The sequence below is a fragment of the Cervus elaphus genome, chromosome 13 (assembly GCF_910594005.1).
Source record: "Cervus elaphus chromosome 13, mCerEla1.1, whole genome shotgun sequence".
In the NCBI taxonomy this organism is placed as follows: Eukaryota; Metazoa; Chordata; class Mammalia; order Artiodactyla; family Cervidae; genus Cervus; species Cervus elaphus.
The window spans coordinates 25,731,473-25,753,840 of NC_057827.1; the positions used below are offsets into that span (position 1 = coordinate 25,731,473).

The 22,368-nt window shown below is 49.8% G+C and overlaps 2 protein-coding genes across 6 annotated transcripts in view; one reads left to right on the forward strand and one right to left on the reverse strand.

The window, feature by feature from the left end:
• Nucleotides 1–22,368, forward strand: part of ZSCAN2 (zinc finger and SCAN domain containing 2) — a 23,143-nt gene continuing 775 nt past the window's right edge. Inside the window, exons 1-4 of one of the 5 annotated variants that reach the window (XM_043922680.1) lie at nt 2–120; nt 1,797–2,308; nt 20,299–20,386; nt 20,745–21,227. In XM_043922680.1, the coding sequence (XP_043778615.1) occupies nt 1,903–2,308; nt 20,299–20,386; nt 20,745–20,883 (633 nt within the window). In that variant the 5' untranslated portion in view covers nt 2–120; nt 1,797–1,902 and the 3' untranslated portion in view covers nt 20,884–21,227. Of the gene's footprint in view, nt 121–1,792; nt 2,309–10,091; nt 13,936–20,298; nt 20,387–20,744; nt 21,228–22,368 lie in introns of those variants that run through there. The other 4 variants (XM_043922682.1, XM_043922677.1, XM_043922681.1 and 1 more) reach the window with 4 other exon arrangements.
• WDR73 (WD repeat domain 73) overlaps nt 21,491–22,368 on the reverse strand; it is a 12,150-nt gene continuing 11,272 nt past the window's right edge. Inside the window, exon 8 of the mRNA XM_043922685.1 lies at nt 21,491–21,990. Within this exon, the coding sequence (XP_043778620.1) occupies nt 21,755–21,990 (236 nt within the window). The 3' untranslated portion in view covers nt 21,491–21,754. The remainder of the gene's footprint in view (nt 21,991–22,368) is intronic.

A 22,368-nucleotide genomic window follows, 5' to 3' on the forward strand; every position in this document is an offset into this window, starting at 1 on the left:
GTCCATTGTTCTCGGTGCCCCTCGGGCTTGAGCCGCTGCGACTCCGGAGGGGCCGGACCGTGCCCGGGGGCGCTTTAGCGCGTGGAGCTACCGAGGAAGCGGCATCCGGTCTCTGGAGAGGTGAGCCCGGGGACACAGAGCTGGAGCCGCGCTGGCCCGGGGAGCGGCCCGAGGCCAGGGGATAACGGGCCTGGAGCCAGTACGGGCAGCCCTGCTGGGGGAGGGGCGTCGGGGGCCGTGTCCGTGTCCTGCGGGCCCCCGGCTGTCCGAGTTTAGCCGCCCCGTCGGGCTCTGGAAGCCGACCTGAACTCTTCTCCCTAGCGGCGAGCTCCTTGTACATCCAGCCAGGGGCGCAGGCTTTAGACTGAAAGGCACAGTGGACAACGTCCCGCGCAGCTCATTTTAAAGATGGGGAAACTGAGCTTCAGAGGGGGCGTGTCTGGCCCCAGGTGGGACAACGCTTAAATTGTCTGGGAACGGTTTTCCTGCTCCCCACCCCCAAGTTAAGAATTGTGTTATAACTGTTTCTTCTAGCCATTTGGTGAATACAGTTTGAGAGCTTTAGTGTTTCCACCGGCTTTTCTTTTTTCTTCTTTTTAAAAAGTTTTCCCGGGAGTGTTTCTGAGTCTTTATGCTGTAGTGATGATTTTTAAAAATAACTTCATTGCCTTTTAATCTTTGTTTTAAATAACTGCTCTCAACATTCTTGTAGAATTTCTCTCCAGGTTTTTTTTTCCTTGTGTATGTGTTCATTTTTAAAAGGAATTGGGGTCATACTGTATCTGTGGTTTTTCCTATCTTGCTGGTTTTGTTTTTATTCATTAGTTTTCATATTATGAGGATTATCTTAAATCACCAATGATTAATAATTATTGTCAGCAAAATTTTTAAAATATTTAAAAATACATACATCAGAGCACACAAATCTTAAATTTCATATGTATGCTCTTATGCAACCATTGCCAAATCAAGACATAAAACATGTCCAGCTCCTTTGAGCCCCTTCTCAGTAATATCCCCATATCCCCAACCCTCCACCCCCCCCATAAGTAGCCATTATTACATCATCAGCGTAGTTTTTAGTACATTTTACTATATGGATGTGCCATAATTAGCCATTCTCCTGCTGCTGGATTTTAAGGTATCAATTTTTTTTGCAATTAGAAACAATGCTACAGTTGTGTGTCCTTGCAAATATTTAGTAAATTTCTCTTTGCAAAGATGGTTATTTTAAAAAATAAATTCCTGAGGGGCCAAGGCTGGATCTAAGAATATGAACATTTTAAAACATCATGTTTTAAAATATAATAATGCAGTTGAGATATTTCCTTCCTTTCACTGAGGCTTAGAGTGCCTTGACATCTGATCCTTTGTAAATTCTTAAGACATTCCTTTCAGATTAGTAGGATGGGTGTTCTTATCTGTTTATTAGGTAGTCCGTGAGGTTATATGACTGAGTTGTATGTTAGGTCAAGGTCACTGACTCTGCAGCAAGTCTGAACTGACTTAGAGCAGGATAGCTCTGTCCTGGGTTCTTGCGAGGGCTTTGAATTTTCTCATACTCATGCTTTGGTCTTTTGGGAAGAAAAGCACTGTATTTTGTGCTCGTGATTCTTCTTCTCTTGCCACAGAGATGCTTTCAGGAATAAGCCATTTTTCCTTTAAGAGGAACAGGAAACTTCTCCTGATTTGCGGATGTAAGAATCACTTGGTGGCCTGACCTGGGCTGTTGTGAGTTAGATTGTTTTAGGACCTTTTACTTATTGATCCTAGTTCTCTCTCTCATTCTTAGCCAGACCACTTGTTGAAACTGGAGAAGGGTGCTGTCTTCTCAGGGAGCCTGCCTGGAGAAGACTAAAGGTCAAGATCAAAAGCCTGAGTGATTCCAACTCAAGGACGTGGATGATGGCCTCAGAGGGGCCGAGAGTAACTGCTCCGCAGAGCCCCGTAGTCCGCCTCCCTCGGGAGGAAGACGACCAGGAGGAGGAGGTGGCCACCATGATCCTGGAGGACGACTCCTGGGTACAGGAAGCTGTGCTGCAGGAAGACGGCCCTGAGCCCGAGCCCTTTCCCCAGGGTGCTGGCAAGGGCAGCCCCCACGAGGACGTGGCCGGAGGGCCGCAGGGGGCACTCAGCCGCCTTCGAGAGCTCTGCCGGCGCTGGCTGAGGCCAGAGATGCACACCAAGGAGCAAATGCTGACCGTGCTGCCCCGGGAAATTCAGGCCTGGCTGCAGGAGCATCGGCCCGAGAGTGGCGAGGAGGCAGTGGCTCTGGTGGAGGACTTGACCCAGACCCTTCGGGACAGTGGTGAGATGGAGAGCCTCACTGGGAGAGGGTGGGAGCTCCCCGCCGACCCCAAAATGGAGGGGTGTGGTGTTTGCAGAGGAGGAAAAGGCGGCATCCAGGACTGAGTCCCCGTCAGCCCCTGCCCTCCAGTCGGTCTGCAAGCGATCAGCACGCTGTCACCCCAAATGCCCTGGTTGTTTGCAGTGACAGTTCCAGAATCTCAGCATAAGATATTACTCTTTTAAGTAATAAGAGTAATTTTTAGGGCTTAGAGGACTTTTTTTTTTTTTCTATTTGGCTATTCTAGGTCTTCATTGCTGCTCAGGCTTTTCTGTAGTTGCAGCGAGCGGGGGCTTCTCTCTCATTGTGGTGCACGGGCTTCTCATTGCGGTGGCTTCTCTTGTTGCAGAGCACGGGCTCTAGGGCACAAGAGCTTTGGTAGTTGTGGCACATGGACTTAGTTGCTCTGTAGCATGTGGAATGTTCCCAGTCAGGGATCAAACCCATATCCTCTGCATGGGCAGGGGGATTCTTTACCACTGAGCCACCAGGGAAGCCCAGGACTACCATTGGAGCTCCATTTACATAGTTAGCACAGTTGTTATTTGCGTTGTAGTTGGAATGGTTGGGAAGCTGATGGAGGTGATGAGGAAGGGACTGAAGACCCTACAGACCACCTCTTGGCACTTTCACCTGGTTGTGCAATACACATCCAGATAGTTTAAGTTCCAGCAATTAGGGAAACCAAATCCTATTTTTTTAAAGTGAGTATTTTTTTATGAAATCATGATAAATGACGAGTAAGCCAGCTAATAACTAGGGACTTAGTCTCTGGTATAAAGTCATCTTGGGCTCTTAAAAGAGTAATTCCAAACTGGAGCTTTTGCAACTTAATATATTTGTCTCTAGTTTTATTATGACATTGTGGGACCCATGCATGCCATTCAACCACCCTGCCTCCTTTCTGGTCTTCAGCTGTAAACTGGGCTGCCTTGATTACCAAATGTTTACTGCAGATCTGCCTGTGCCCCTGGGCTTCCTGGGTGCTCAGTGGTAAAAAATCTGCCTGCCAATGCAGGAGACATGATCCCTGGGTCGGGAAGATCTCCTGAAGAAGGAAGTGGCAACCTGTTCCAGTATTCTTGCCTAGGAAGTCCCATGGACAGAGGAGCCTGGTGGGCTACAGTCTCGGGGGTTGCAAGAGTCAGACATGACTTAGGAACTGAACAACAGCAACCACCTGTATCCCTAGGACTGTTTCCGGACCGTGGGAAATGCGGCGACCTTTGTTCTGCTGAGAGCTGCAGAGGTTCAGAGAGAGGGGTTGGAGGGGAGAGGAGAGGCAAGGTCAGCGAAGGCTTCGTGAATGATGGACCCTTGAGCAGGGGTTGAGCTGGTGGGGGGTTTGGAAAGGTGTGGAGGGAGGGGGAGGTTGTGGCATTCCAGGAGCTGTGCTAAGCAGAGGCCTGGAAGAGTGGACCCGCGTGGGATCATTCGGGTGACCATTTGGGTGACCGACCATAAGGAAGACTGGCGGATTGGAGTGGAAAGTGTGGTTTTAGGAAGTGGTGGGAAGTAGGGTTTGGGGGAAGGGTGGGTGAGGCTTTGGCCTCAGCAGGTTGTAACAAGGGCCCCAGGGGCAGGGAAGGAAGCTGAGCTCAACGACAGGATGCAGGTTTTATCCTGGAGGTGGGTGAGCAGCTGGGAAGCCGCCTGGATGCTGGGTGTGCAGTGATAGGGTGGGGACAGCAAGGGAAGGGGAGGAGATGGGACATGTGAGAACTCATGGTAACACCAGTCAGCACTGATGGATCCTCTTTATGGGCCAAGCAGTGTGCCTAGCATCGTATATGCAAAACTCACATAGATGTCACCAGCTTGAGAGATTGGCAGGATTATCATCACTGGGGAAGATAAGTGACTCCATTAAGATCATGCCCCCAGTATGAGGCTGAACAAGAATGCCGGCTCAGGGGTCTGAGGGTGTGACTCATGTTCTTAATCATTTCATCACAAATGATATGCAAAGTCCTAGTTCTTGGTAGGGTATTGGAAAGAGGGACTACAGATGAGGACTGTAGGTGACTCATCTGTAGGGTCAGTAGGTGATTAGGGACTTCCATGGTGGTCCATTGTTTGAGTCTCTTTGCTTTAAATGCAGGGGCCACAGGTTCAATCCCTGGTCAGGGAACTAGATCTTACATGCCGTGAGTGAGTGATAGTTGCTCAGTCATGTCTGACTCTTTGAGACCTCATGGACTGGAGCCCACCAGGCTCCTCTGTCCATGGAATTCTCCAGACAAGAATACTGGATTGAGTTGCCATTTCCTTCTCCTACATGCTGTGAGACATGACCAAAAAAAAATTTTTTTTAAGACAAAGGTGACTAATTCAGAGGCATCTAGTCTGGAGGATTCGAAAGACTGGGAAGGGAAGATGGTTTGGGGGCGAAGTTGTAACAATGCCCAGAGACTTGGGAGGTGTGAATAAAGCTGTGCTTTGGAGAAGAGGGTGGTCATGGAGGTTCCACTGTGAGCCCAGGCCTGCACTGAGCACCTTACACCTCCATCACTAATAATCCCATGAAGTGTGTGGGACCATTTAACAGATGAGGACATGGACATTCAGCAAAGTCCAGCTCTTTGAGAGCTGGTTCGTGGTGGAACCAGGATTCAAACTCTAGTCTGTTTGCTTCCACATGTGTTTGGGGGGATCTCAGGGTTTTTTTTTTTATATTTATTTTTATTTATTCATTTATTTGGCTGCACTGGCTCTTAGAAGTGGCTTGCAGACTCTTACTTGGGGCGCGCGAGATCTAGTTCCCTGACGAGGGACAGAACCTGGGCCCCCTTCACTGGGAAGCCATGGAGTCTTAGCCAGTGGACCACCAGGGAAGTCCCTACCCCAGGTTTTATTTGAAGCAAAGTCCCAGATGGTCTTTGACCCTGAAAAATAACTTTTTAAATTTTACTCTTCCTGCTTAAAAAAAGCAAAAGCCTCTCATCCTTTTTAAAAACCTTGTTTACTTTACTGACAGATGTAACAAGTCTGTGATGAATGTCAGGCTCTTGAGTCAGACGCTAAAGAGAGGCCAGAGGGCTGAAGGGCTGAGGAGAAGCCCCTGGGTTATTGTGAGTTGGAGTCACAGAGCAGGGGGTCACCAGGTGTCTCTGACGCAATGACTGGCCCCCACAGTGACCGCCTTCCCCACCTGGCTTTGTTTCATCTTTCATGGGACGCCCCAGATGGAGAATGTCCAGACTGAGCAGCTTGTCAGTGCTCTAATTTCTGCCTCTGAGGTCATCTTCATTGGTTTTTGTTTCTTCAACATGTGTTCCTGACCTGCCTGGTGATTGCTCAGAGGAACCTCTGCAGTGATCTCCATCCCTTGTCAAGCACGTCCTCAGGATAAGACCACTTGACCTCTAGTCTCTTTGTCCAGCCCGGAACCTTTGGTCACATGTTTTACCCAGCACGTTTTTAAGACCTGGTTAGACCATGTTGTTTAATATTTGACTAGCAGGCACCTCTGGCTGTTCTCAGATCAAATATCTTGCATTTCGGTTGAGACTGGACCTGTGTTAATAGTTTTGGAATTTATTTCCCACAGTTCTGAAGGCTCTTAAGTCCAAGTTCCAAGTGCCATCAGATCTGGTGAGAACCTGCTACCTGACTCACAAACAGATGTTTTCTTTTTTTTAACTAATTAATTAATTTGGCTGCATTGGGTCTTAGTTGCAGCACATGGGATCTTCCTTGCGGTGGGCAGACTTTCTAATTGTGGCACGTGGGCTCCAGAGCACTCGGGCTCAGTAGTTATGGCTCTCTGGCTTAGTTGCCCCCCTGCATGTGGGATCCTAGGTCCCCAACCAGGGCTTGAATCTGAGTTCCCTGTGTTGCAAGGCAGGTTCTTAACTACTGGGCTACCAGGGAAGTCCCTTATGTTAGTAGTTTATGAGCTAAAGCTCATCTCTCTTTGCGTTTCCCAAGGACATTTTTGATCTCCACGCATGCATGTTCAGTTGCTGAGTTGCGTCCAACTCTGCGACCCCATGGACCATAGCCCTCCAGACCCCTCTGTCCATGGAATTCTCCAGGCAAGAATACTGGAGTGGGTTGCCGTGAACTCCATTCCCAGCCTCATTCAGGCTCTTGCTATTTCACCAGACTCTGGCAGGAGCCTCCAGAGGGACCGTGCCTTCAGCCTCTTCCACCTGCATGGCAGCTGCTGCAGTCCTACCTGAGCGATGGGACACTTCTGCTACACATCCTCTCTAGTCCCCCAGTGTCTCCAGATCAAGCACGACCTCTTTGTTCTGCTCGCACTCATGGCCCTGTGTGGCCTGGCCCAGGTGGCCCCTGGGTGGTCCTCCCCTGATCCCCTCCCCACAGCCCTCGCTCCATTCAGATCCTGCTGTTCCTTGGACATAGCCTGTGCTTGCTAGCTTTCACCTGCGCTGCTGAATTGTGACTTGGAATGACCTTATTCCATCCCTGTGTGATGGTCATCCTCTGAGTACACAGCTTTGGACACCTGCTCCATAAAGCCGTCCTTACTTCCGGCCTCTCTTCCCCGTCCCTAGATCCACCACCTGAGAGCATCTCTGTCACCTCTGCTTGAAGTCATCGCCCCTAGAACATTCAGATTCTTCTCTTTTGGCTTTGTATCATATATTGTTTTAGGATTTTTTTTTTATGTCAATCATTTTTAAAGTCTTTATGGAACTTGTTACAATATTATTTCTGTTTCATGTTTTGAATTTTTGGCCGCAAGGCACGTGGGATCTTAGTTCCTTGACCAGGGATGGAACCCACACCCCCTGCATTGGAGGGTGAAGTCTTAACCACTAAACCATCAGGGAAATCTCTTGTTTTCTGTTTGTATCAGTCCTCATCTTATTTCTTCTAGGAGCCTATAAAATCCCCAAAGTCAAGGAACCTGTTTTCTTTTCCTTTTTTTTTTTTAAAAACAGTACCCAGTACAGTGCCCTACACATAGTGGAGACTCATTACTGTCAGAGTGAGAAAAATGAATCTTTCCTGTGTGGAGAAAGAACTGCTGGGTCAATAAAGGAGGCAGATGGATAGCTTCATCATTCCAGGCTTATCTGCCTTTCCCTTGAGAAAGCCAAACTAAACTTGTGTTTTAAAACATAATGGCATCAAGCCCAAAGTTAGCAGAACATAGCCCAGGATATTCCAAAATCTCAAAAGGGAGACTGGGTAAGAACTGGGAGAATTCTCAGGCCAGGAGGCAAGTCAGGCCAGGCAGCTTAGTTCAGCCAGAGAGGACCTATGCTTTTTTTTTTTTTTTAATATTTAGGTATTTATTTGACTGTACCTGGTTTCGGTTGCAGCACACAGGATCTTTAGTTGCATGAAAACTCTTAGTTGTGGCATGTGGGATCTAGTACCCTGACGAGGGATTGAACCCAAGCCCCCTGCATTGGGAGCGCGGAGTCTTAGCCACTGGGCCACCAGGGAAACCCCGAGAGCACCTGCTCTTAGGTTTTCACTCTTGGAAGCTCTGTATTAATTCTTTGTTTATATTTAGAAAACTCAATGGGTATTATCATCTTTTACGCTATTAACAAATACACTTTTATAATTTTATTTATTTATTTACTTAGGGCTGTGCTGGGTCTTGTTGCTGTGTGGGTTTCCTCTAGTTGTGGTTCAAGGGCTTCTCATCGCAGTGGCTTCTCTTGTTGCAGAGCCCGAGCTCTAGGCATGTGGGCTCAATAGTTGTGGCTCCCAGGCTGTAGAGCACGGGCTCAGTAGTTGTGGTACACAAGTTGCCCCGCAGCACATGGAATTTTCCCTGGCCAGGGATCGAACCCATGTCCCCTACATTGGGTTGGTGGACTTTTTACCACTGAGCCAGCAGGGAGCCCATACGCTCTCTTGTCAATAAGAAGAGTAGAGAGCAGTGTAGGGTTATAAAGGTATGTCTTCTTAAAGCCACGATTCTCAGGTTCAGAACAACATCACTTTTAATTCATTTAAATATTTGAAATGTATACAACACAGAGCTCTTGAGATGTAATGTTTTTACTAAACTGTTTGGCAGTCATTCATTTAAACTGATAACAGCTCCTTGCTGTTTTTACCAGCACTTCGTCTTTCAAGCAGTCAGAGTTCAGGGGGAACAATGGTCCAAGCCACTTAGGTGCTATCGGGTTCCCACCAGGCTCACCAAGGCAGCACCCTGATGGGGAGAATCCCACTGGGGCATCAGCTGTATCAGAATTAGAGACCCACTTCTGCATTTCAAACCAGTGGCTCTGACCGTGGTATTGAGTGAGACCCAGCATTACGTCACAGTCAGGTGGGAGGGACCTTACAAGAACTGTGAGCCTAACACACACTAAAGCACCGAAGTCTGTGACCAGTGATCTCGTTGTTCACTTACAGCACATGCACGCTTATCCCCGTATTGACAGCAAATTTCTCCACACTTACTCTGATACGTTTTCTAGTATGGGAGAGAAAGCAGAGGCCTCTGGCTGGGCAGGGGCGCACACGTGGCCCTCTGAATTCTATGTGAGCCTAGAGCCTGGGTCAGGGTAGGAAAATGCAAGAACCATTGGTTTAGGATGAGTTGTAATTGTCTACTAACCAATAAGGGTCCTTTGGCAATTCAGTAGTATTTGGACAGTGGTCCAACCCTTTTGAAAAAACTAAAAGTGGCTCTCTGCTTCATAACTTACACTGAAATAAATTCAGATGAGTTACAGATCTATACTGTAAACCATCTGAAATCACCTATAGTAGAGTATTTTTGGAATCTTGCAGTGGGGTAGGACTTCTTGATTTTAAAACAAGTCATCAAACTAGATTGGACTCATGGAAACAAACAAAAGTCCTTTATATTAAAAAGATACTGTGAAGAAAGTTCAAAGCCAGTGCAGAGACTGGGAGGAAATATTTGGAAAAAAAGCCTGCAGTGTAGCAGATAAGAGTCGAAATCTTGCTCTATAAGAGCATCTACAATTCATAAAAAAAGTCAACCCAGTGGAATAAAAGGTAAAAGATAATGACCTGGCAATTTAGAAATGAATAAAAATGAATTATATCCATAAGAAAAGATGTTCAGCTTTACAGATTACCAGGGAAATACCCATTAAATCGAGATGCTATTCTGTAGCCTGTGAGACCATCAGAAATTGAATAGTAGGACTTCCCTGGTGGCCCAGTGGTTACAACTTCGCCTTCCAATGAGTGGGGTGCGGGTTTGATCCCTGGTCTGGGAACTGAGATATTCCACATGCATTAAGGGCAAAAGGCCAAAATATACAATAGAAGCAATATCATAACACATTCAATAAAGATGTAAAAAAAAAAAAACAAACCAAAAACCTTAAAAAATTGAATCATGTTTAGAATTCTCTGCCTTTTTGAGCATTGACCTCCTTTAAAACTGATTCCAGAATTCTTCTAGTAAGTAATATGTGTTATTTATGTGTTTATTTTGGCGGTGCTGGGTCTTCATTGCTGTGCAGGCTTTTTCTCTGGTTGCCGCGAGTGGGGGCTCCTGTCTGGTTGTGGTGCGTGGGCTTCTCACTGCAGGGGCTTCTCTTGATGCAGAGCACAGGCTCTAGAGCTCAAGAGCTTCAGCAGTTGCAGCCCTCGGGGCTCTGGAGTTGTGGCATCTTCCTGGATCCGGGATTGAACCTGTGTCTGCCACATTGGCAGAGGATTTCTTCACCGCTGAGCCACCAGGGAAGCCCCTCCCCTTTGATTTTCTTTTCTCATCATTACAGGAAATTGAGTACAAATTGCACATTTTCCCTCATTGTTTCAGATTTTGAGATCCAGAGTGAAAATGGGGAGAGCTCTAGCCAGGACATGTTCGAGGACGTCGAGTCCCATGAGATGTTCTCAGACGTGCCGGATGGGGAAGGCATCCCGCAGTCCGACTGGGAAAGTGACGTGGAGAGAGACTGCAACCCCCAGGGGCCCCGGAGAAACACCCCCAGGAAGGACCGCGGGGTGGTGCCCGCCCCGGGCAGGGAAGCTGGCCAGCTCATCGGCCTCCAGGGCACCTACCTGGGCGAGAAGCCCTACGAGTGTCCCCAGTGCGGGAAAACCTTCAGCCGGAAGTCCCACCTCATCACCCACGAGCGGACCCACACGGGCGAGAAATCCTACAAATGCGACGAGTGCGGCAAGAGCTTCAGTGACGGCTCCAACTTCAGCAGGCACCAGACCACGCACACCGGGGAGAAGCCCTACAAGTGCCGGGACTGCGGCAAAAGCTTCAGCCGGAGCGCCAACCTCATCACCCACCAGCGGATCCACACGGGCGAGAAGCCCTTCCGCTGCGCCGAGTGCGGCAAGAGCTTCAGCCGGAGCCCCAACCTCATCGCGCACCAGCGGACCCACACGGGCGAGAAGCCCTACTCGTGCCCCGAGTGCGGCAAGAGCTTCGGCAACCGGTCCAGCCTGAACACGCACCAGGGCATCCACACGGGCGAGAAGCCCTACGAGTGCAAGGAGTGCGGCGAGAGCTTCAGCTACAACTCCAACCTCATCAGGCACCAGCGGATCCACACGGGCGAGAAGCCCTACAAGTGCCCCGACTGCGGCCAGAGGTTCAGCCAGAGCTCGGCCCTCATCACCCACCGGAGGACCCACACGGGCGAGAAGCCCTACCAGTGCGGCGAGTGCGGCAAGAGCTTCAGCCGCAGCTCCAACCTGGCCACGCACCGCCGGACCCACCTGGTGGAGAAGCCCTACAAGTGTGGGGAGTGCGGCAAAAGCTTCAGCCAGAGCTCCAGCCTCATCGCCCACCAGGGCACGCACACGGGCGAGAAGCCCTACGAGTGCCGGACGTGCGGGGAGAGCTTCAGCTGGAGCTCCAACCTCCTGAAGCACCAGCGGATCCACACGGGCGAGAAGCCCTACAAGTGCGGGGAGTGCGGAAAGGGCTTCAGCCAGCGCTCCCAGCTGGTGGTGCACCAGCGGACCCACACGGGCGAGAAGCCCTACAAGTGCCTCATGTGCGGCAAGAGCTTCAGCCGGGGCTCCATCCTGGTCATGCACCAGAGGGCCCACCGCGGGGACAAGCCGTACCGCTGCCCCGAGTGCGGCAAGGGCTTCAGCTGGAACTCGGTGCTCATCATCCACCAGCGGATCCACACGGGCGAGAAGCCCTACAAGTGCCCCGACTGCGGCAAGGGCTTCAGCAACAGTTCCAACTTCATCACCCATCAGCGAACTCACCTGAAGGAGAAGCTCTACTGAAAGAGCAGAGAGGGAGGGAGCGTGAGGGTGGGGGGGCGGGGGGGGGGGTGCCCGGAGAGGGACCAGCCACCCTGCCCCCACGCAGGGATGTGTCTTTAGAGGAGCCATTCCTCCTGAAGGCATGTTGCCAGGATCTTAACCCCTGCTCACCCTCACTCCTGGGATCCTGTCACATTGGCAGTCAGAGTCAGACCCTGAGAACCGAGCTTAGGAATGGAAGCTCAGAAAGCTTGGTCCTTTTCCTTGTGACACTTCTCAACTCGGTTGGCTCCGTCTCTCCTGATCCTCTGTGCCTCAGTTTCCCCTTTGATAGAACAGGAGGGATAGTTCTCTGTGTGCAATGGAAGCCAGCGTTGCCCTCATTTCAGAGAGAGGCCCCAGACCTGGTCCTTCTGCTGCCACTGTTGGGCTAAGGTCCCTTCACCCAAGCTGCGAGCATCCCAGGCCCCCTGCCTTGGCAGAACTGGCTCTTCCTGCCCCTGGGTCCTGGGTTTGGATTTCGGGTCAAGGCGGAGGGGCTTCTCCTGTTCTGAGTCATCCGCATGAAGGTGAAGTCCTTTCCTAGTTCTAGAAAGTATCAGGAACACGGAAACACGGGGGTGTCTGGCCCGGAAACTTTCCATTGATAGGAGGTTGCCCAGGGCCTGCCAGGGAAGGCATAAACGGAGAAGTGATGTGTTTACTCTTGTCTCTGCTCACTGTCCTGGGGTAAGTTGGCTGTGGGAGTTGGGGACGCACTTACTCTTGCAGGGTTTCGGTTTTTGAGTGTGAGGTGTCATCAAAGCCCCCAGCTGCCTCCCCCTGGTGGATGGTATTTCTCTCATTCAGGGTGATTGTCCTGCACTCTGCATGCAGGGTGGCCTCGCATCTTTACCCGCCAGATCCGCGGCCCCGTAATTGTCACCCTGTGCGCTCGTCGTTTCTGTCTTACGTACACAGATCCAGAATTCCGTCTGGTAGCATTTGTGTACAAAGAGCATTCTTTTTAAGGTGGTATTCACTTTGAGGCCACATCGTCTGTCGCCTGGAGAGATCTGGACTTGAATCAAGATACAGTGTCTCCCTTAATCTTGAGACGCTCCCAGGGCTTTGTTCTCGGCCGTGAAACAGTGAAGACAGGATGATAGCAGGTGAAGGGGTTTTTTAGGAGGGAAGAGGATGGTAAAAACAGGCTTTTCTCTCCTACGCATGGGGTCTGCACTCAGAACGCACCTTGGTTTTTACAGGGTGGCTGCTCCAAATCGCCTAATAAAGTCGAGTCCCATTCTTTTCCCAAGTCTGTCTTTTTACATGTGTTAAAAACCCAAGCTTGACTGTTAGCAAACCCACGTCTCACTTCCCCACTCCATCCACCTGCTCACCACCTGCCTCAGGCCAGAAGTGGTCCAAGACCTTTAGAGGGAAAAAGGTCACTTGCTTCAAAGGGCACAGCTTTAAGGCAAACCTGGTCCCATGTGTTCGACCAGCACACACACCTCTCCACTTGCCCTTTGCCCAGCGCTGCATCCAGCCTGTCAGCTGATGCCTGGAGCCCCAGCTTTGGCTCCTGTGCCAGATGGTCTCCCCAGGAGGTATCCTCTCCATCCAGAATCGACTAAGTAAGACACAGGAAGCTCTAGGCAGCAGCAGCTGTTACACCAAACCACTAGGCTGTGAGATCCCCATCGCTGACTGCATTCCTTCACTTACTGAGAAAGCGTGTACTGAGGGCGTGTGTACCATCGCCGTGCTGGGTGCTGGGGAAAGGCTGTGAACAAGAAGTTCTGTCACGCATCGTCATGCTGCTTCACTGGAGCAAAGATTCCCATCTGTCTGGGAAAAGACAAGATCTGCCCTGCCTTTAAGGGAAAGGGGCCAAGAGGGTTTCCTCGGTGACACCCTGGAATTTGGGTTGTAGAAGATGGTGGCTCTCTTTAAGTCTCACCTTGAGAAAACAATGGATACTAAGCTTTTTAAACTTTTCTAAGTAAATTTCCTTCTTTATTCCTCCCTACCTGGTAGAGACACAAAATATCCTGGGAATAAAAAGCAAATGAGATTAGCTAGAATTGCAGAATCAATCAGGCAGGAACCAGGTTGGGAAAATGACAGATGGTGGCTTTTTAGAAAGGTTGAGAGCCCCTGGCTTCCTGTCCTGCTTGCAGCTAAAGGGGGTCTGCAGAGGGGTCTGTGTGGCAGGAATGTTGGATGGAAGGACACAGTTTGTTCCCCTGAAAAACATCAAGAAGCCCCCACCCCCTGGGCAGATCTACCTCTGCCAGACGTGTTTCTGTAACAGACTATCTCCTCTTCAAGGTACATATATTTAGGGACCAAGTTTTTTGTTACCAGTTTGTTTCTAAGTTCATGAGAACAGCCTTGGGACAATTAAAAACCTACAATAAATGGCTTATTTGCTTTGCCCTCAGTGTGGCCCCACAATGACCACCCTCTACCCTCTGGCCCATGCCAGCCCCCAGGCCTCTGCTCACCTCTGAGAACCTCGAACCTGCCTCTGCCTGGTGTGGCCTCCCTCAGCGTCCCGCCCCCAAACCAGCAAACTTCTCTGAACCTCGCCCCTTCCTCACCTCAGGGCTCAGCCTGGAGATGCACTTTTGGTTTAACAGTGCTGTCTGTCCACCTGCCGCTCGCCTCCACCCCCACGCAGAGCTCAGGACCTTGCTCTTCTGCGGTTTTCTCCCTCGATTTCTAGTCTGTCCCTCTCTACTGGCTTCTTCCTGCAACTTACCTCTAGTGTTCCTAGAGCCTCAGACTCGCAAGTTCAGAGCTCACGCCCCCACCTGCCTCCCTTGATGTCCTGTGACCAGCCTGCTGATGACAGGTGAATTTCCTTTTTGTGAGTAGCACCGCCATCCACTAGGTCTCACCCAACCTGGAAACCTGGGAGTCACCCAAGACTTCCTCCTTCCAATCCCTTAGAGCCATTTGGGAACCAGGCCCTACAAAATTCTTAGCCATTTGGGAATACAAGCGCCCATGGAGTGATGAGAGCTGGACTGACCTGGCTCTGGGCACACTTGTGCCACTAACCACACACCCTCACTCTTATTATTAGAGATTTTACAATTTGAGGCAGGTCATCATGAGACCTCTTGTTTTCCATGGACTTCTACTTCCCTGTGAGTTGCACTTCTGGCTTGCAGTAACCCATGATAGCTGAGAGTTGCACAGTCTATGGCAAGGTTACTCTGCACAGGCAGCATGCTAATCAGCTCTATATGCAGGTCTGAATCCTGACAACCACCCTGTGAGGTAGTAAGTTATCCCCACTTTACAGATGAGGATCTGGAGACCCAGAGGAGAGGTTCAGTTTGTAACTTGCCCAGCTGCTGTTGCTGCTAAGTCACTTCAGTTGTGTCCGACTCTGTGCGACCCCATAGACGGCAGCCCACCAGGCTCCCCCGTCCTTGGGATTCTCCAGGCAAGAACACGAGTGGGTTGCCATTTCCTTCTCTAATGTGTGAAAGTGAAAAGTGAAAGTGAAGTCGCTCAGTCCTGACTCTTGGCGACTCCATGGACTGCAGCCTACCAGGCTCCTCCGTCCATGGGATTTTCCAGGAGTACTGGAGTCGGGTGCCATTGCCTTCTCCAAACTTGCCCAGCACCTGTCGCTTAACCACTCTACTCCTGATGTCAATTAACCCCACTGCATTAAAAAAAATTTTTTTTTGCCATGCCACATGGCAGGTGGGATCTTAGTTCCCCAACCAAGGATTGAACCAGAGCCCCCGCCTTGTAAGCACAGTCTTAACCACGGGACCACCAGAGAAGTCCCCCCACTGCATTATTAAAGCCAAAAGAAATCCCACAGGAACAAATGGAAAGAACAAGGAAACATTAAAATCGGCATATTGGCTACTCGTTCCAGTCTTCTCCCCTAGTGTCAAGGTGATCCACTGTTGTAACTGACCCTTTCTTGCCCATCACTGGGGGTCACTCTCCTCAACTCTTTATCCCTAATGGGAAGTCTGTCTCATAACCAGAGAGTTGGGTGGGGGCCCCATGTGCTGGGCTTGCCCCCTCCCATAGTCTCTCAAAGACAGACCTGGAGTTTTTTTCAAATGTAGGGCCATTATAACCTCCCTGTTGCCTGACCTTGTGAAGCTATTTCAAATCTCTGGATAGATATTAAAGTCTTTGCTTTCTCTCACCCTCTTGATAACATAGCACATGGCCATAGAGGAAGTGGTAGTAGAATTGCATGGGTGATGCTCAGATTTTGAGATAGAAGATTTCAGAGCCTAGTGGGGAGCAGGGAGCCACAGCCTTTGGGCATCTAAGCCCGCAAGCCCTAACTAGAGGCCTACACATGCAGCTACCGAGACAAGAAGCCCTTGTGCAGCAACTAGAGTGCCGCACAATACCGAGTGCCACCATGAAGACCCAGATTAAAATTTAAATTAATTTTTAAGGTTATTTAAAAAAAGAACAGGTAAAAGCAGAGATGCTCTAATGACTGGATGGTGGGAACCAAAGCTCTCTCCTGGGCTGGGTCTTTGCCCCTCTTTCCTGGTCCCTGAGGCAGTTCTGTGGAACTTCTAGGCTAGGCTGGTTGGAAAGCTAGGTGTGTGTGCACCCTGAAAGAGCTGGGCTGAGTTTTCCACATTAGGCCTCTTGGAAATCTTGTTCTTAAGATCCAAGAGGCTAGAAGAAATCTCCATGACCCAGACTTGCAGCTGGATTTAGGGCTCTACAGATAGAGCCCCTCTTGTCCTATACCCCACCACAGGCTGTCCCTCCTAGGGGGAATCATATCTTCACCCACCTTCCATTGAATTTAAGACCCTTTATGTGTTAAACAGGGAGTGAGACATACTACACAAAATTTGTTGTCAGAACCAAATCAGATAAAATATGCTGAGAGGGACTTCCCTGGTGGCTCAGTGGTTAAGCACTCTATGCTTCCAATGCAGAGAGCACCGGTTCGATCCCTGGTCAGGGAACTAAGATCCCATATGCCATGCAAAGCGGCCACAAATAACAAAGGTATAAAGTATAATTTCCCCACCCTCTTCCCTGAGGGTGCACTTTCTTTCCTCCTGGGCTCTCCCAGCTGCTCTCTAGTACTTCCTTCCAGTCATTTACTTTGAAAGCTACTCCATTTAGCACTTAATCTTATCGCTTTGAAGTTCCTTGGGTTGTTCACCATTCCACTTTAGAAAGTGCACCCTCTGCCAGTTTGCATTCAAGAGGAGGAAGTGTTTTTCTTGGCCCAAAGTATATGCTCTACAATGGTCTGTTAAATGAATAGCGTCAATGATAGTCATCTTGAATCACCCAGGACTGTGCACTGGGGAAATGAGGGCCATGGGGCGAGAGGAGCAAAGGGGAGGATAGTAGTGAAGCGTTACTACAGTGGGCAGCCAGAAAAGCTCTTTGTTTAAATGGCAAAACATCTGAATTGGGGTCTCAGCGCCACCCTGAGAACTGGGTCCAAGCTGCCAGGGCTTATTCACCTGTATAATAGGATTAAATAGGGATTAACAGGGATAAACACCCGCTTTCAGCTGTAAGGGAAATGCTTTGCCAAGGTCCCTCTGTTTCAGTAAATCCCCCCCGCCCCCAGGCGGAGTAAGGCGAGAAGCCGCTACCTCCCCAAATTCCCACGGGGGTGGGAGAAGCGAGGCAGGACTGCAACCTCTCAACTTGCGTGGACTACAGCTGTGGCTCAGCAACCCCGAATCTCCGTGTAGGAAAGTCCCACCCGTCATCGATGATTCGCATCGATAAACGGCGCCCAAGCCACTCCGAAAGATCATTGGTTAATGCTGCTGTCAGTCGGCAGACGCTGGCGGAGGCCTATGGGAAATGTAGTTTAGCCAGCCCGAGTCCTTCGGAAGTTTGCATTTCCGCTTCCGGCGTTTAGTCGCTGTCTGAAAGTGGTAACTTGAGGTCCTTGCTTGGGGTGGGAATGTCGTGTAGGGACTGTGTGTGGCCAAAGAGAAGGTGCCGCGGAGTCAGGCCCCCGGTGGTGGTCGCAGGGCCTCGACGGACGGGAGCGGGTCTCACCTCAGGTCTAAGCCGCTCACACGGGCTGGGCATGACCAGGCAGGCGAAGACCCGGAGTCCGACAGCTTTGGTCCGGAACCCGGGGGAGGATGCGCCCCTCATGCTGGCGGCGCCCTCCTTATCGCTGTCCACCAGGCCCGGCGGAGACGACTCTGGTTCCGTAGCCAACGAGGCAGCTCCGTCCGCAGAGCCTGCGTTTACCCCATAGAGCTTCCAGAAGGTCGCCCGCGGAGCAGGGTAGCTTTCCGGTGAAAGTCATGCTCTTGAGGGTCAGACACCCCGTCCGCCGTCACCGGACTGCCCATCTCCAGCCAGCTTTGTGTCCCCCGGCAAGGTCCCGGCGGTCTCTGAGCCACGACTGCTTCAGCTTTGAGGGGGTGGAAGCCTGAGTATCTCAACTTTCTTTCCAACTGTAACATCTTTTGAGTCTGTGATCACATATCCTTGCTCTCACATCTTGCAACCTTAATAACCAGGGTAATTCTCTTTGTTTGGGAGAGTTATGATGCTGGGACTGAGGAATCCCCAGAGGGCGCCCCCCACCCCTCCAAATCTGAGAACCCAGCCTGTGGGAAGGACAGCTGAGGGTTGGAACTATTGAACCTCCAAAGCTTAGAGCAGGCTCCATTCAGGCGCTGCTCTCCAAGGTGCTGCCACCTTGGGTGCCCATATGGCTCTTGGACCGCACATACTTGGCAACACTTTGAAGACCAGTGGCTTGGGAGAGCGGGCAGTTTTTCGTTCCTATTTTATCCATCCGCCCATTCTCATTCTTCAGTGTGGATAACTGGCATTTTCTTGGTGTAAATTGCTATACAAAAACAGCTTCACACTCCCCTTCTTTCCAACCAGATCACCAGCCCTTGACCCCTCCTGTCAAACTTCTGGAGCTGCCTCCCCAGAGGGGAAGCCAGTGACAGAAGGCCAGACTCCACGGGGCATCAGGCTATGGCACAGGCAGGGGTGGGGGTGTGGGGAGGAACAGGAAGACTATTTTCATCACCTCAGTCTTACTGGGCTAACCTTGTGGTTTTCACTAGAATTCACTTTGTAATGTATGTCTCTGGCTCTAGAATTTCAAGTTCTGCTTCTTCCTATCTGAAGCGAAGGAAGAGGTTTGAAGTTCAGAGCAGAGCTGCAGGGTTTCTCTCTGATCTGAACAATGGCTGTAGCTGTGGACGAACAAATCCACACTCCTTAAGTACAAGAAGGGCTTCGAATAGTGAAGCTGGAAGAAGATTCCCACAGGGAGCAGGAAATTTTCCTTCAAGCAAATGTCCCTGGACCAGAGACCTCCTGCCAGTGCTTTTGGCATTTCTGCTATTGAGAAGCAGCAGGACTCTGGGAGTCCCTCATCCAACTCTGGAAGCTTGGTTATCAGTGGTTGAGACCAGAGAGGTAGTTGAAAGAGCAGTTCCTAGAGTCGCTAGTCCTGGAACCATTCCTGGCTGTCCTTCCCCAGGAGATCCAGATCTGGGTTAGACAGAAGCATCCAGAGAGCAGACTGGAGGCAGTGGCCCTGGTGGAAGATTTGCAAAGAGAACCTGGAAGACAGCAGCTGCAGGTGAGATACGGGAACTTAATTCTGAGTAAAGTAGAGGAACGTGAGAGCGCCACCTTCGGTTGCCAGCAGTATATGGATGATGTGTAGACTTTTCTCTTGGTATCAATGTGGAATTTGCTCATTACAGCTTCCCTTCCATTTTCAGACTGACTCTTCTTTTCTTTTTCCTTAAACATTTTTAAATTAATTAATTAACTTGGCTGTCCTGGCTCTTAGTTGCGGCATGCAGACTCTCAGTTGCAGCATGTGGGATCTAGTTCCCCAACCAAGGGTCGAACCCCAGGCCTCTTGCATTGGGAGCATGGCATCTTAGCACTGGACCACTGGGGAAGTCCCTTCCACTTTTCAGACTGACTCTTCAGAGAATGCACAATATTGGGTACTCTTGAGTGTTGGTCCCTGCCGTTAAATAAGAAAATTGCTTAAAATAGAGTGAGCACCTCTCTGATACAGGAGCATGCACAAGCTATTTTCTCTTTGCAGAATAGCTCTCATTCAGCAGGAGCCAGCCTGAAGCAAGGGGCTTCACCAGGCTTTACTAACTTCATTGAACCTTTGGGTCCTGTTGCAAAATAGCTTTTTTGTTGCTGGCCATCTCTGTGTTGTCAGTTTTGGCTCGAAGTGAGCAGAAGCAGCCCCAGGAGAGCTGGATGGACAGACTGCAGTGGGTCTGGGTTCCAGATATTATCTCTCTGGTGTCTTCCACACCCACCCTCCTCATTGCCTCTGCAGTGATCTGCATAAGACTGAGCTCCCCCTCTGTTTTTTAAGATTTTAAAAAATGCATTTATTTTTGTTTGCACTGGGTCTTTGTTGCTGTGTGCAGTCTTCCTCTTTTTGCAGAGCGTGGGCTCTAGGCACAGGGGCTCGGTAGTTGCGGCTCTTGGGCTCTAGAGTGCTGGCTCAGTAGTTTTGGCACATGTGCTTAGTTTCTATGTGGCATATGGAATCCTCCCAGACCAGGGATCAAACCCGTGTCCCCTTCATTGACATGAATTCTTAACCACTAGACCACCAGGGAAGCCCTCCCACTTCTTTGCTTCTTTATGTCTTGGGATGATTTTTTAGTGCCTACAGAATTTTGACCTTCTCCAGTCCTTAACAGGGATTCAGAGAAGGAATCCTCAGGATCAGTACTGGGTTCCCTAAACATCCATCTGAAGCAAACACAGAATCCATGTTTCTGTTCCAGGTCATGGTGATGATGTCACAGCCAGATCAGAAGACCAAATGAATCGTAGCCACAAAGTAGAACTGGGAGCCTCCCACAAGAGCGAGCAGTAAGCAGCAGCAGTGGGAGGGAGTGAGGGAGAAGGGACCCTTCGTGGGTGGGTATGAAACCTCCTCTGATTATAGGAAGTGGGATAAAAGGGTACAGCTCCTTTCCCTGGGAGGGTGTGGCATATAACTGAAGCTGAGCACAGGAATCTGTGGGATCCTCAATAGGCACTTCCAAAGGGAAGAAGCACCTTGTTGGCAGGTTTTGTAAAACTCCACAGCAAAGCCTGTGACACTGCTCCTTACATGAGTGAGACATCATTGGTCCCAGCAGGTAAGGTGTGGGCACCGATTTTAGGCCTGGTTGGTAGGAAAGGCAGAAGGTAGGGTTAAACTATTGTGGACTAATTCACAAAACAGGTACATGTCCCAGACCAATTCAGATGATTCCCATGTGCTGTCAAAACTGAAGAATAGGGACTTCCCTGGTGGTCCAGTGGCTAACTCTCTGTGTTCCCAATGCAGGGAGCCCGTGTTCAATCCCTGGTCAGAGAACTAGATCCCACCAGCTGCAACTAAGAGTTAGCACACTGCAACTATGATCGGGCATAGCCAAATAAATAAATAAAAATAAATATTTAAAAAATGTCATCAGCCTGCAAAATATTGCCCAAACCTCCTTTCTTGTTTAAGGTAGGCCATAGCTGAGGTATTAAAGGCACTGTTTTCCTTGACACTAAGATTGATAGTTTGTCTTAAAAGTAATAGTCACTTCCTTCTTTCTGTATCTAGATCTTGCCCTCATGATAATTCTTTAACATCTGGTGGTAGTGGTAAAGAAACTGCCTGCCAGTGCAGGAGACTTAAAGAGACACAGGTTCAATCCCTGGGTCGGGAAGATCCCCTAGAGAAGGGCATGGCAACCCACTCCAGTATTCTTGCCTGAAGAAATCCATGGACAGAGGAGCCTGGAGGCTACAGTCCCTGGGGTCACAAAGAGACAGACACAACTGAGCAACTAACACAACACCACAATACATCTTAGTTCTGTAAAAGAATTCACAAAACCTGTTTACATTTATCAGCTCTTCAGATTCTCTATATTGTGAATACGGACGGGGTAAAACACTGCCATTCTGCACTCGGAGAAATGGGGCATCCAGAGCTAAGAGCAGTTACCAAATATTTATTGTGCCATGCATCCTAGCAGTTATTTTTAAATATGTTACTTCTAACTTTCCCAACAGCCCTGCCAGGTAGTTATTACCGGCCTCATTTTACAAATAAAGAAACCGGGGTGGGCTGACAGGCTGGTTAACTTGCCCTCAGCCACTCAGCTGGTAGCAGGGCCGTCTGCGGTCGCCTGAATCCTGAATCCGTCTCCTTGCTCTGCAGCAGGTTCCCAGGGCCTGGGCTGAAAGATGCTGGTGTCAGTGAGAAGCGCAAGGGTCCACCCAGTCCCACACATGCAGAGAGGCATCACTGGCTGCCGATAACACAGTCCTTGGTTTGTAGGGGTGCCAGGTGTGGGTGGTGACCAGCGGGGCAGGGTCCATCCCACTGTCGTCTAGGAAGATGTGACCTCTGTGAGTGAAGAGAGGTTCTACTTGGCACCCCACTCCAGCCCAAGATGTGACATCATAGACCTGGACCGTCCCATCGAACCCTGAGAAAGAACAAGGGAAGAGAGTGTTGACGCTGTATCTCTGAAACTGTCTTTATAATTTGCTCTGTGGAACCAAAACAGGCTGGAGGGTGAGGAATCAAACAGTAATGAGGTACTTAAAGACCAACCGAAGGGCATGTGACATGTGACGTCAGCCACGTCAACAGCAGCTAATGACGTCACAGAGCACATGCTGATGAGCATGTGTGGTCTGTCTATCATGTGCCAGGCCCGAGGCTAACCCTGCATTCTCTCTCTTTTACCCCTCATGACTATATGAAGTAGGTAGTACTTTTTTTTTTTTAAGTTTATGTATTTAGTTTCAGCATGTGGGATCCAGTTCCCTGATCAGGGATCGAACCCAGGCCCCCTACATTG